Genomic DNA, 15,139 nt, shown 5'->3' on the forward strand with positions numbered 1-15,139 from the left:
GTACGTTCTATTCAGATATTCAGTAACAATCTGTGAATTGTGAGGAGGAGCACCATCTTGTTGCCACCAAATTCCTTGTCGTTCTGCTATGGGAATATCTTCCATCAACTGGATCAAATCATTTTCTAGAAAATGTAAATATCGCAATCCATTGAGATTTTTATTGAAAAAGTAAGGTCCTATGATGCGGCCATTGAACAATCGACACCATTTATTAATACCCCAAGTAGTTTGAAAATTACTTTCGCGGACCCCGTGGGGATTTTCTTGAGACCAATAGTGACTGTTATGTCGATTCATAATTCCATTATTGTGGAATCGCGATTCATCGCTCCACAAAATTTGACTGAATATGTTAGGACTTTCATGTAATATTACCTGAATACAAGCAATGAATTCAAGTCGTCGTTCAGAGTCTGTGGGTTTCAAACCTTGTACCAACTGAATTTTGAATGGGTGGTATTTATTTTCTTTCAGAATTCTCTGTACATTAGATTTACTCACACCGACTTCTTCTGCAAGAGTGCGGATAGAAACATGTGGATGAATAATAATATAAGCCAACACATTGATCTCTAAATCTTCAGTTCTAACAGATCTCGTATGATGACGATGCTTTATAGTAGAAGGAAATGACCCAGTTCGCAATTTTTCTACAACTCTCGAAAAAGTCATTCGTGACGGAATGGGTCTGTCTGGACGTTAGTATAGACGTTGTGCTTGACGGCAGTTTTTCTGACATTCCCCAAAAATTAATAACATATCAATGCGATCACTTGGACTAAACGCGAAAGGCATACTGGAGTTTTCGCACAAAGAACACAGTTACTGTTTTGCAAAGAATCACTGAATCGAACTGACAGGTAGATACAATTCAACAACATTTATTACTATGGCATCAACAAGCATAAGCTACTTGATGAAATTGTGCAATATAAAGCAATTCACCCTCAAGTTAGTCACATTCTCAAGAATTTCAATATTATATTCAACTGATATCGATATCGTATCGTAGAGGTGAGAATAATGGTTTGTATTCAGTAGTAGTCTAGTTCAATTTAATAAAAGATATAGACTGGATTCATGTACGAGTAAATAAGTTTTTTTGAAACTTTATATTTAAGGAAAAGTGCAATAACTCAACAACGCCGTAACCGAATTCCAAAAACCAAACATGAAATGATATCAAAATTTAACGTAGCATCTGAATATGTAATGATATACAGGGCGTTCTATTTTAAAAAATGGAATTTTGGTCTGTAGCACCTACACCAAACACCCTGTATATTTAAAAATTATATCAAAATAAAGCTCTCATGAACTCCTAAAACTTTTGTATGAAACATTTTTGTGTATCTCCTTCAACAAACCAGATATTGCCTGTCACATAAAATGTGGGACACCCGGTATAACAAGTGATATTTCGAGCATTTTGTTAAAATGTTTACTTGAATTCTTGAATGAATGGCATAAGTGTATTGTGATAAATGAATAATTTTAAGAAAAATGAAAATTCATCTTAATTTTTGTACAGAGAGTATATTGAGTGTTAACCTTTGGTATTATAACCATGAATAACTGCATTCAAATGGAAAAATGACTTGTTTTCAAACATATATACAGGTATTTTTAATATATAAATATATATAATAGGTGATATTTCGAGCATTTTGTAAAAATGTTTACTTGAATTCCTGAATGGTATATGTCGAGGTCTTCGTTCCTTAAAAAACCTGGTGTCTTCCAACCAGAAAAATAGGGTTATGCTTATCAGAAGGGCACCAAGCGACATTTATGTATTTTCGAGAAAACACCTTCTAAAGTTCCAACATTGCAGACACTCACTTAATTACCTTCAAATGACAACATGCATTTATGATTGATGTGAATAATTCGATTAACTCAACTTCTGAAAAAGGGGTCTCAAAGAACGACTTTTCATATAATTTTGAAACTTTTGTCGCTTAGTTCCTTTCTAATAAATAAGCTTGAATTCATTTTACACTAAGAAATATGCTGTACAAAATGAAAATGAAACGTCAGTTGTTATAAAATAATTATTTCAACTGAAACAAAACTCTCACCTGAACAAAAATTGAGTTTGATGCAGAATATATTTCCATTTGCAATTTTCATCATTGTTATTTTCCTCCTCAAACTCATTTTCGAAGGTCAAATCTGGACCAAATCTCTCCAAGTCGTCTTCTAATTCTGCCCTCTTCCAATTTCCATAGAATTATTTTGCATCCGCCGGAATAAAAAGCATCAACGCCTGGAATTTGATTGCGTTTTTTCAAATTTTTCTGAAACTTAATTTCTTTGAATTCATCATTATTGTTAGGACTATATTCAAAAAAGATACTGAAAGGCTCTCCTTTTGTTATTTTCAAATTTCTGGTTTTGAGCCAACTAACTTTTTCTTTGTTTTGGTCTTGTTTTAGGTAAAAAACTGCATGTTCTATTGCTTGTACAAAAAAAAGTCTTCTTTCCTCATTTCTGTTACAGTCAATGGTTTTTTATGTCGGCAATGCTTCATTATGTTTATATAATCATCGCTAGTATAAATCCTTTGATTCATCTTCATTGCTTTTTCAATAAACGAAAAATCTGAATCATTTCGGTCGGTGGCCAGGCGGTTCGACGCGGGTGCTTTATTCACTCACTCGAATTGACTGCAGTGTTGGTCGGTGGTTCATCAAGCCCTAATGTGAACGATCGATTTTCACTTGCTATCATCCAACCTGTGTTAGAAATCACACGTTGAGAGGTAAGACCTCGTTAATCCTTAGCTCGCCCAAGTTTCGACTTCTTAGGGTTGTCGTTTCTAGGGGTGCAACAGCTGGTTAACGGAAAAACAGATTTGGTAGAAAGCTGTGTCCCGGTACTAGATACTTGAAGTAAACTGTTTCTGAAGTTTGATGATTGCTGAGAATTGTTTTCATAATTAAAACTATCTCAATTTTGCGATTCTGTCCTTCGCAACTATCTGACCACATTATCATCGTTTTTGTGTTTGGACTGGGATGATTTTCAATGATCTTCTTCAGTACAGATCCAACTTTCTGGGCCCCTCGCCTAGCTGTCCCCTCTCTCCATACGAAGCAGTATCAATTTTTTCCACAATGGACACCTTCATTGTACAGCCAGAGTTGCCTTTTATAGAAAACTAAGTTTGTGAACTGTGAACGATTATGAACGAAACTAACCGACAGTGTAACTAGAAAGTGAACAATGATCAGATACCAGGGGAGCCCACGATGCAAAATGGGGATTTACTCGAGCGTCATTGAGACATATTAGGTTGCAAAGCTTAGATGATAAGAAGAAAAAAATGTTATATAATATATACCTTTTCATCGGTGGGGGAAGCGGCTATAGATTTTTAAATATGTAAAAAAATACTGTTGCATGGACGAGCCTGTCACATATTGATAGCATCAATATCCTACGTATTTTTAATAATGTTGGTATGTTAATCTGATCGTTTGCATGGTGTGGGTGGTTGTATATAACGGTTAAAAGTGGAAAGAAAAAAAAAATACAATCGAGCGCGTCAGATTTTCTAAGGGGTGTTAAGTGAAACAAAAAAAAGTTCTCATTCAATAATCTAACGATTTTGATCTGACGCAAACTCGCTGCCATTATTATAATCAATCGCGTCAGATTAAAATAATATATGGTTCATCTTTATGTTTTAGACGTGCTGTCTCATAATCTGACGATTATCTAAAGGGATTCGCTTAATTTGACAATAACAATATTTTTTTTGAATTTTTTTCAATTCATTGAACTCAATCAATTGAAAAGCTCAGGAAATAGTATGTAAATAAATAAGTGTATGTTTTTTAAGGAGAATACTTGTATTTATAAAAAAATAATTTTTTTAAAATGGTCAACAAAATTATAATTTTCATAATCACTCGATCAATTAATCTTCATCTCCATCACGAACGAGTCTCTCTGATCAGCTGTGATGGCGTCATGGCAACAGAATTTAGAGTGGGGACGGAGTGAGAGAGTAATAGATAGAGAAGAAGTGAATAGACAATAGAGGAATAGAAACTCGGAGAGGGAAATATAGGTATCACACAGCTGCACGCATTAAACTTTATCGACGAATTTTTGTTATTTCGGCTTGCGGAAATCATCAGATTATATATTTTTCGTTATCCTTGAATTATTTCCTTCAAAATAAAAAAATTAGCTATGCTCGAGAATGTCGAAATGACGTTATTTTTTTACAAATTGGCTGCCCTCCCCTTTCTTTGCGTCACTCTCAAATTGTCAGAATACTGGAATATACACTTTTCAGCATGTAGGCCTTTCAAAGGAATGAAAAATTTCGATTATAACTCACACACACTTTGTTTTATTCAAATTTATAGAAAATAAGCTAAAATTGGTCTAATTTTATTTTCCAACATCTCTAACAGATACTTTTATCAATGTACAGTTCTAAAATTGTTGTAGTTGCATAGTATTCAATAATTTTGCTGCTTTTACAGGCCATATTCGGCGCTATTATAGGTTGTCAACAATAAAGGAGACTGGTTGACAATGTTTCGTGGTGTATTTCATCAGTTCGGACTTCCATTGTCTAATATAATATGAATTGATTTGAAATCCCTGAAAAAAATCAAAAAGATTAACCGAAAATAACAATATTTTCAAACAAGAAACTGATATTACAAAGAAATAACATACAAGCAACAACCAAAAAATGAAAAAAATGAAATAATAATAAAAGCTGAAAATTAAAAAATATTATTAACAAAAATGAAAAATAAAAAATGAAAGATTCCAAACCAAGTTATGTCACGATGTTTCGATTGTTTGGGTGATAACCGAAATAAAAATTAAAAGATTCCAAACCAAGTTATGTTAATTAATGATGAAAAGAGAAATGAAACTTTCTATGTTTTTTACCACTTTTATTTGTAACTAACGCTACTGCAGTTTCGTCCTATAAGGACATTTCCAAACTTATATATTGTGTAAGTTTGAAGATGTCCTTATATATTGTATTAGTTTGAAAATGTCCTCATAGGACGAAACTGCAGTAACGTTAGTTACAAATAAAAGTGGTAAAAAACATAGAAAGTTCATTTCTCTTTTCTTCATTATGATTTCCTACCACGTAGTAACGGCTACATCCATCAATTAATTGATTAATTGATCATCTTCATCATCATCAAGCTACGCTCGAGCATGTCGAAATGACGTTATTTTTTTACAACTTTGCTGCCCACCCCTTTCTTGACGTTACTACCAAATTGTCAGATTACTAGAATATACACTTTCTAGCAGGTAATTAACTCACCCTACCTTAATCTGACGCGCTCGAGAATTTCTGATGATCATTTTTTTTTACTAGTCTGATTTTTCATCCCTCACAGGTGGCCTTGCATATGGGGCTCATATTTGGTGGAGGTACTTAACCGGGTACAAGGTATCTCCCTGTATATTAATCTGCCGCGCTTCAGTAAATCCCGAAATCCCCGCTTGGGCTCCCCTATTAAGAAGAGAACCAAGTCACAAACAAAGTGTCCAAGCGACATTGCTACTCGTTTCCTTGAATATCTAATCGGAACCAGGCGTTTAGATCCTTTCTGATTTATTCTGTATCTGCAATGATCCACTTAGTTCCCAGTGCAAGGTCATTTTTCAAGCGTTAATACACATCTGGCGCTTGGTTCTGTTCAGAAACATGACCCGAGAGTACATGTGTCATGCCATAAACTCATTTTCACAAAAATGTCGCTTGGTTCCTTTCTGATGGGCATTACCCAACACTGAAAGTAGGTATTACTCAGTACACTGTTCGTTGACAGTCCGAAATGAATTTTGAAATACTATAAAATGCTGAACAGGTTCTACTGATTCTTCAACTCATCAGCATGTTAAAAAAGTTTGCCGCAGCATATTTTGGTGATTTTTTATAAATCGAGTAGTTGACAATTTTCAATCTAAATTGGTTTCTTTGACGGGTTGAGTAATGGTGGACATCCGCATTTTGAATAAAATAGTTTTTATGAATGTAGGCAAATATTAATAATTTATACAAATAGATACTCGTAAACGTCAATATTCTTTTTTCTTTGAAAACATATCTGCGAAATTCTTGAAAGCCCAAGTGGAATATCAATCATATGATTCTTTTCTGTGCTATGAATGTTCATCGACGTTTACTCTGGTTTTCTATATTTTTGTAGTCATAGCTTGTTTCCGTGGTTTATCAGGAAGAATGAAGTTAGTACTATCCACCTCGTAACCATCAACCTCTTTGACATCAATGTGTTGAATGGAACTTAGTTTTTTTAGGAAACTGCTTTCTGAAAGTGGAATCTAGTCTGCGAAGCATACTATTGAATGCTGCTACTTTTTGCTAATATGGATGTGTCGATGAGTTATGTATGGCATTGATATAATGCAAGTGATAGTCAAAAGATGAATATTTAGACGAAAGCGAATTCGAACTCAGTACTTTCTGGTCGAAGCCAGAGGCGTACCAATACAAAAATCATACTCCTTTTTTTTTGAAAGACATTTATTGTGGAAGAGTCGAAGAAAAAATAGCCGTTTGCAATGGGGAATGTTCCTCTTGATGAAAATCAATTAGTTTTCATAAAAGAACTCTAAAACAACGCATTTCAAACTTATCATTTCAACCCTTTTCTTTAAAAAATTATTTGAATACTTGAAAAAGAGGAATGAAATAATGCATTCAACATTTAAATGGGATTCGTTTCTATTTCACCATTTGGCAACATCGGTTATAGCTGTTACCTGTATGAGACAAACAAAGATGACATATTTCAGAGGCGTGCTGTTCTGTTTACTTAAGTTCCGAGACATTCTGTGACATATGACATTTTGTGCACCTAACCTATCTTCCTCTATATGAATAAATAACAAAACAACTGTGGCTTGTGGAGGTGGTATCGAACTATAATTTATATTTTGTATTAATTGTTGATTTATAAAGATAATTTTCCTTTTTTAAAGTAAAATATCTAGGTACGTATAAATTATTTCAACTTGATATAGGCGCTGTTGCCAATATGTCAATTAGAAACAAATCCCTTCAAAAATTAAAACCCAACATTTGAAACATCAATTTGAATACTTTTCGAAGTGAATTTGAAAAACTCATGAATTAAACTCAACTTTATTTTGTTCAAACTTGCATTTGCTGTAATAACCCAAATTGAGGAACATTCCCCGTTGGGGCTTTGTAAACAATGCATTTTTTTGGGTTTTGAAAACGGAAAAGGATTATATTTCGTAACGTCAATAACCTAAAGGAAGCTGGGTATGGTTATTTTTTCCATTTATGATTCAATTAGTAGGCAAAATTCATGAATACGACAAGTTAAGGGACTCAGTGGACCATTCACTGGCAACTTTTCAGTGTGTGTCCTTCATCCCACTTCAGCGGATTATCTATTGATTCATCTTTATGGTTATACCTACACTCTGAAGACAGTGAGAGAAATACTTTATTGGTTTCACTGAACAACGTTGTATGCGTCTCATAAACCTGAAGAAATATCTCAGCGATTTTGTACCATCAGATTCGCAGTTAAAAATTTATTCGAAGCCGGGATAGCCCGTTATTTACATTTCAATTTTTCACTTTGATGTCTATTCCGTCTAATTACAAGACTTCATTCGTTTCGATAAATGGTCTTTTGAGATGCAGATGAACATTCATTCCTTCTGATTACTTTTTCCAATCCGCATTCAGTTTCAACTGGAACCCTTTCATGTGATGTTTGCTGAATTAGGTCAGATGGAATGTTTTGATGTTTCACACGTGTTGAGGATAGAAAATCACTATTCAGTAGGATATCACATCCTAGAATCACTGTGAAAATGAAAAATATATAAACCATGAAAAAAACAATACTCATACACTATTCTTCGAAACACACTTTATCAGTAGGGAATGATACTTCTCATACTATTTTCAATTTGAAATCTTTAAAATGATACGAACTCATTCGAGAGACGTAGAAATTTCAGCGGACATCTCTTTCAGACCCAAACGATGATTTTCAGTCACCATTTTCTTTACTTTAGCGATGTTGATGGCCGACCAGAGCGAGGCACATCTTTCACCACATTTCGACCACTTTTACCATGTGTTTTTGATGAAGTCTTATACGATATTTTAAAAATCAATTAAATAAATGTATTCATAATGAATATTAGGTTTCTCATTCTTATGTGTTGGTCGATCGTTAACTGAACCAGTGGATTCAAATTTATCCATCACATTGCGAATAGTCCAATTATGATTTCTGAGCAAGTATTGAGTACGAGCGAAGTGTATGGAAGAAATATAGTTAGCGATGGCAGCGCACGGTGTGGCAGAATTGTGTAACAAAAGGGGTTAGTGAAACTTGTCAAACGCTGTTTTGAAGATGGGTCATTATTCTTGTTGTGTTATAAACTGCAAAAATACCAGTGGAAATAGTCAGTGTAAATTCTATATTTTTCCAAAAGCAGCCTGGAAAATAGATCAAAGAATTAGATGGATAGCTGCGGTTAAAAGGAAAAAGTAAGTGATGTTGGACATAACCTTAAATACAATTGCCTACAATATTAATTTAAATAATGTTATAGGATATTTACTAATTATGGTATTATTGTTTGTTGTATAATGATGATGGATCGCCATGGCATCCAAAACACAATATGCAGTGAACATTTCATAGGAGGCAAAAAATCAAATGCACAAGCAAGTCCAAGTTATGTGCCCATGATACTGCCTAAAGTATATTGAAAGAGGAAGGTTAACGAGTCACATGTACAAGCTGGATATACACGCTTGATTAAGCGAAGAACCACAAAAGCTGCAGCAGATATTTAGTCTCGGATACCACAACAAATGAATTGATAATGGAAATAGAAAATCAAAGTCAACCTCGTCTGGCGAATCAAGGATGTCAAGTTAATATCTTTTCTGAAATCAATTTAAAGGAAACAACCTTTATTTTCAATAGTTTTATTAACACTGATCACTGTGATGCAGAAATTCAAGTAGATATTGCAACAACTACAAAAATTGTAACAACAACTTGTCCCAGAAAAAAAGATAAAAAGCTGTTGCACCAACAAAAACTCATTTCAAGACCAGTCTTCTGAAACTACAAGCCGAGAATTTGCTGGTATCTCATCAATAAAAAATAATTATGAACTGCTAGATCTCGCTGGCGTGTCATTCAATAATTTTCATTTTTTACTAACCAAATTATTAACTGAGACAAAATGTACAGTTTCAATTAAAAACCAGCTTCTAATATTTTTAATGAAAATTAAAACTGGCTCAACATTTTCAGCATTCAGCGTGTTATTTGGTAGACACAGAACAACCATCTCACGAATTTTTCATTCAATCTTAAAATATTAGCTTCTGCATCTGCTGATATGGTATCTTGGCCTACTAGAGCTGCAGTACGGGAACAATGCCAGAGTGTTTCAGTCCAGATTACACCAATACAAGAGTAATTATTGACTGCACTGAATTCAGAATAGAAGTACCATCAGCAGTGGGTGATCGTGTTGCTTGTTACTCCCATTACAAAAAAGGTTTCACTGCAAAAGTTCTTATAGGAATTACTCCCGGAGGATTTATTTCATTGACATCCAAAGTAGCAGGTGGGAGAAAAACAGACTCACAAATAACAGTAGAATTTAGTTTAATTGATCTTCTAGAAGCTGGAGATGTAGTTTTAGCAGGTAAAGGTTTTCCTGTAATTAAACAAATTCTAGATCAAAGTGGCCAAAAAATTAGAATTATTATGTCTCCATTTTTGTCGAAGAAAAACGAAATTTCTCAAGAAGAAACTGAAAAGACTTATGATATTGCTCGAGTAAGAATTCATGTCGAAAGAATTATTCAAAGATTGAGAATATACCGGGTTCTTGATAAAATTCCACATAATTTATTTAATTGTATTGCAGATATTTTACGTGTATGTTGTGTTTTAGTTAATTCACAGCCTCCAATATTCTCTAAGAGTAATACTGTTGTAAAATGTAAATAAAAGCAAGCTTTCAATAACATGTTATTTATTTTATAAATATAAATAAATAAACTATTCCTTAAAGTTTAAATATATTATTATAGGTACTATATTATTATTTATTCAAAGCTAGATATAACCTTTAGTTATCAGTTTGTTAACTTACTTTGTTACTGTTATAGTAATTTATTGATTTATCTTTGGGACACTTTGGGTGAGAAGAAGAGAGATAATGATATTATAAATCATGAGTTAGAATGAATTTGAGATATTTTTTCCTGTAAAGGATCGTTTCTGGAGATCAATACAATAAGTTTGGTTATCTTCAAAACATTCTGTAAATAATGCAGGTAAATAATGCTCGAAGTAAAAATTTTCACTTTTCAAAATAATTTCTTTAATGAATTGTTCATCACGGTTAACTTGTACAGCCACACTGGCATTTCTCAATGGTGACTAGACAAAAATATCACATATTGTCATTCCAGTCACATATATTTGTGACTGAACTTGAGTGTAGTATGGATGGCTATGCCTTATTTCTAAAACATTTTTTATAAGAACTCAGTAATCCACATTGCATAAATCATTAGCAAAGTCAACTACAGGTTTTTTTTCACATGAAATTGGACATTTTACTTCGACAAGCTTTGTCACACATCCATCTTCAACCACTACTCCATCAATGCTAACACACAGCCAACAGTTTTCACTTTACATAAATTTATTTTTTCGTAAAGTAATATAGCGTCTTTTTCATTATGTAAGCCATACTGGGTTGCAACATAATCAATTTTCTTTGGTTTTAAAATACTTGACACTAAACTTTGTATTGATTTGGTTTTACGTGATTTTATACTGTGTATATTTTTACTTGCAGTTATCCTCAAGTGCCTAATTGCATACCAGTTTGGACATTCTGATTGCTTCATTGTATTACAACAAATGTTAATTATGTCTCCATTCGTTACAGCTACATATTTCTTATAATATTCTTCTAGATCGTCTGCTAACGAGTAATCACGCTTGTATAATTGAAATCCACTACTAACTGTAAAAAAAGGTTAAACAAGCTAAGCAGTCTTCTTTCTCCAAATCAACTTTGTCCGATATTTCAGATACAACTTCAGTTACTAGGCTTGAATCCAGAGTCTGCTCTGTTGCCTGTAATATTCGTTTCAACGATGACTCTTGCAATAAAATTCATCATACCTTATTATTGATTGTGGTTTACAACATTCAGTCTTGGATACTGATGAAAACATATCTTGAAAGTACCTCCCTTTGGAATATTTACATTGAACAAATTGACGAATGCTGGGTTTGCCCCATTGTTGTTTACAGCTTGTTTTTGAATGACTAACTTTGTTGTTAAGGTAATATATGTTATATTAGAAAAATCAATGCACCCTTTGTCCAAGGATTGCACCATAATAAACAAACATTGCATCAGCCACTACGCAGTTACCCAGGAAATGACTCAGCATATTCAGCACATTTCCAAGGTTTTTCTAGAACATTCGAAGAAACGCATATCTACATCTCATTATTTGTAACATTTGATAAGATTCTTGATTAATTTCGCGACTATACATGTTCGTCGAAATCTTGAATTATATTTAATGTCTTTATTGTAAACAAATGTGTTCAATAAAGTTTGTTTGTTTTTAAAAATATAAATTCAGTGTGAACCACTTAACATATATTAAAGCAGCAACATGTTTGCATTTGCCGCTTTGGTTATAAACGCAGCTGCACTTTACTCTGGTGACAACCCGGGAATTATTTATCTGAAATAAATAGATAAAATCGTTAATAGATATACTTTAACTACCGTAGAATACTAAAATGTGCGAATGTTTTTAAAACTTGTATTATAGGGTGTTAAGGTCACCGATGTTTGACGAATGATGTTTGCTCGTATTCAATAACTATTGCCGTTAGTTCTTAGTTCTTCGACATTCCTTACGTGTTCAGCTAAAACCATTTTTCCCCTTCAGCATAGTTTGAGACTGGAAACTTATTTCATGTTTTACGCTCTCAAAACCAGTTTTTATAATCACATCCATGTTCCCTTTAATTGTTTTAACAAATATCTATAAAAACAATATTTATTGTCTTTCTATATATTTACTTCATTTATTTTATAACAAAAAACATTATGCACTTGTCATTCACTGTTTGACATACTCCCCTTTTGTTGCGTTTACATGGTGGCGCTGGTGTCGTGCACGTTCCGAATTATACGCGTGTCAACGTCAAGTTAGCCCATCCAAAAGTTTTCGAAATGTCATTCAATGATTCGAGTGAATTATACCAAAAAAACAAGTATCGGAGACATCAAAGGACTGGAATAGTGAGAATTCCAACGAAGAAAGTCCATATAATCCTCCTAAATATCCAGAAGATCAAAGATTCAAAATCTCAATGCAAAACTATATATATATAGAATTGAAAGTGTACATAGATTCAATTTGCAGAAACTGAGAATAGAACTGAATAATTTTTCTAGAAATATCTATTACCTACACTCCAGATTGTGTTGATGGATTTTATGACAATCTTATGACATACTTGATAATGGGTTTGACCCCATTATCAAGTATGAAACTATAGGTACTTGATAATGGGATCAAACCCGAAACCGGTCTATAAATAAAATCAACTAGTGGTATTTAGGCAAAAGTGTTGTTATTCATTTCATTAAAGTGACTATGAATTACCACAAAATAAACAAGTCATCAATCACACATATTGAAACTTGATACCTTTATAATGAATCAAATATTGCCCAAATTTTGATTTCATTCTCATCATCTCATCAATTTTCGATTGCCCGAATATTTTGTCAAATGGTTGTATTGGGTTCGTCACCAATGATTTTGAAAGAAAAAATTGAATGTTTGATATTATTTTAGCTAAATGAATGAAGGTACATAATTTGAATTTATGTAATAATTACAAATATATTAGTTTTTTGGTTTGACTCCTTACAGTTCAACTTGAATATACACCTTATAATTTTGTTCTGAAGTTTTTTAATTTTGTTTCAATAAGGAGTTTTTTGCAATTTCCCATACTGATATAAGATATTGAATTTTGGAAAATACTAATGACAAATAAATCAATTTGAGGTGTTTTAGGGGTATTATATTCCTTATTTCGAATGATATTCCAACTATGAGAGCTATTTTCTTCTTATTGTTTCAATGTGTTGTCTCCATATGATACATTTTCATGTAGAATAACACCTAAATACTCAGCACTAGGAGAATATTTACCAAATAAATTTAATGTAGCCAAAGATTTGAAATATATTGGAAAAAAAACAGGTCCAAGTATGGATTCTTGCGGTACCCCACTTATATATTTTTTGAACTAATTATGTCGCCAATATAGACATATTTATATTCCTGGCAACTAATCCTGGCAACTAATTTGACAGATATAGCTTCATCAAGATAGCCGTTATTAATTGTCAAAGTTTGGAAAGCCCTATTGGAAGACCCTATATAATCAAGTTCCATTGACTTACTATATTTCTTGAAAATGTGTTCCTTCCTTTCAGGACTGACGGCATCCTTCCATCTCTCGTCAGATTAGGAAACAACGCAGACAACAAAGACAAGCGATGGTACGTTTTCGACGGTCCCGTCGACGCGGTTTGGATCGAGAACATGAACACCGTCTTGGACGACAACAAGAAGTTGTGTCTGAGCAGCGGAGAGATCATCAAGTTGCGGGACACGATGACGATGATGTTCGAAGTAGCAGATTTGGCGGTGGCCTCTCCGGCAACGGTGTCCAGATGCGGAATGGTCTACCTCGAACCGGGGGTATTGGGATTGGATCCTTTCATCAACTGTTGGATGAAACGGTTACCAGAGGTGAGTATTCTCGAAATTTTGTGCATGGGAATCATCCCACTTTAGCTTTCGTAAAGCCTATCGACAAATTTATCATTAATACTACTGTTCCTGTTACTCAATAATGACAAAAGTGATAATAATAATAAACGTGGTGGCTCTTGGAATAAGCGAGAAACCTTCTCGCTTATTCCAAGAGCCTCCACGTGTTGTGGATAATCCGCCGACCGCTGATCAGGTGGAATCCTTCTGTAAAGATATCTATGAACACCCACAGCCACTCAACTTAGACACTCCAGCCCTAACGCAGTTCGAAGCTCTCAACAAAGAGTTTCGACAGCCTGAGCTCAATGAACTGCGCAACCCGATAACCCCGGATGGCATTCGAAGGGCCCAAGGGTTCCAAGAACTTTGCTGCTTCAGGTCCAGATGGCCAGAGTTTTAAACTCATAGCTGGACGGAGAGCAGCCGATTCCGGATTGGTTTGTCGAGGGGCGAACCGTTCTTATCCCCAAAGCGGAGATTTGTCGATTCCTAAGAACTACAGGCCGATAACATGCTTGAATTCGTGTTATAAGTTGTATACAAGCATCTTATACACACGAATACTCACCGCAGTTGACCGAGTGTTCGAACGGATATATGAGCAGAGAGGGTCGAAGAGAGGAGTCGCTGGATGTAAAGAGAATCTGCTCATCGATAGATGTGTAACGCAGGACACTATACAATATAAGCGCAACCTCTCTATGGCCTGGATCGATTACCGTAAGGCATTTGATACAATATCGCATGAGCTCATTTTGCATTTGCTCAGATGCCTTGCGGTACCCAACAAAATAGTGAGATGCATTGAACAACTGATACCACTCTGGCGAACCCGCTTCACCATAACATCTGGTCAAGCCAGAGTCCAGGGTGGGTCATTTTCAGAAGGGGTGTACTTCAGGGCGATTCCCTCAGTTTCCTTCTCTTCTGCATCTCACTATTACTATTATCCGTTGCGCTCAGAAATACTCGAGGGTATAACTGTGGCACCCCCGGAAACTGGAGGCACAAGGTCTCCCATTTGTTTTATATGGATGATCTTAAACTTTATGCCTATGGAGAGGGCATAAAGTCCTTGAGGGTTGAGGGTGGTGGAAGAGTACACGCATGCTATCGGTATGAAATTCGGGATAGACTAATGTGCAATGGTCCATCTCAAAAGAGGACGATGCGGGGACTACGGAGAGGATGTGCAGC

General features: G+C 34.5%; 1 protein-coding gene across 3 annotated transcripts in view; it reads left to right on the top strand.

Annotated features, from left to right (window-relative positions):
* Positions 1 to 15,139, top strand: part of LOC111506098 (dynein axonemal heavy chain 1) — a 290,072-nt gene that overhangs the window by 134,709 nt on the left and 140,224 nt on the right. For all 3 annotated transcript variants that reach the window (XM_074181742.1, XM_074181740.1, XM_074181741.1), the window contains exon 27: positions 13,600 to 13,918. In XM_074181742.1, the coding sequence (XP_074037843.1) occupies positions 13,600 to 13,918 (319 nt within the window). The remainder of the gene's footprint in view (positions 1 to 13,599; positions 13,919 to 15,139) is intronic.

This window comes from Leptinotarsa decemlineata, unplaced genomic scaffold (genome assembly GCF_025532065.1).
Source record: "Leptinotarsa decemlineata unplaced genomic scaffold, Ldec_3_MD MMD2_tig00026314_RagTag_RagTag, whole genome shotgun sequence".
NCBI classification, from domain to species: Eukaryota; Metazoa; Arthropoda; class Insecta; order Coleoptera; family Chrysomelidae; genus Leptinotarsa; species Leptinotarsa decemlineata.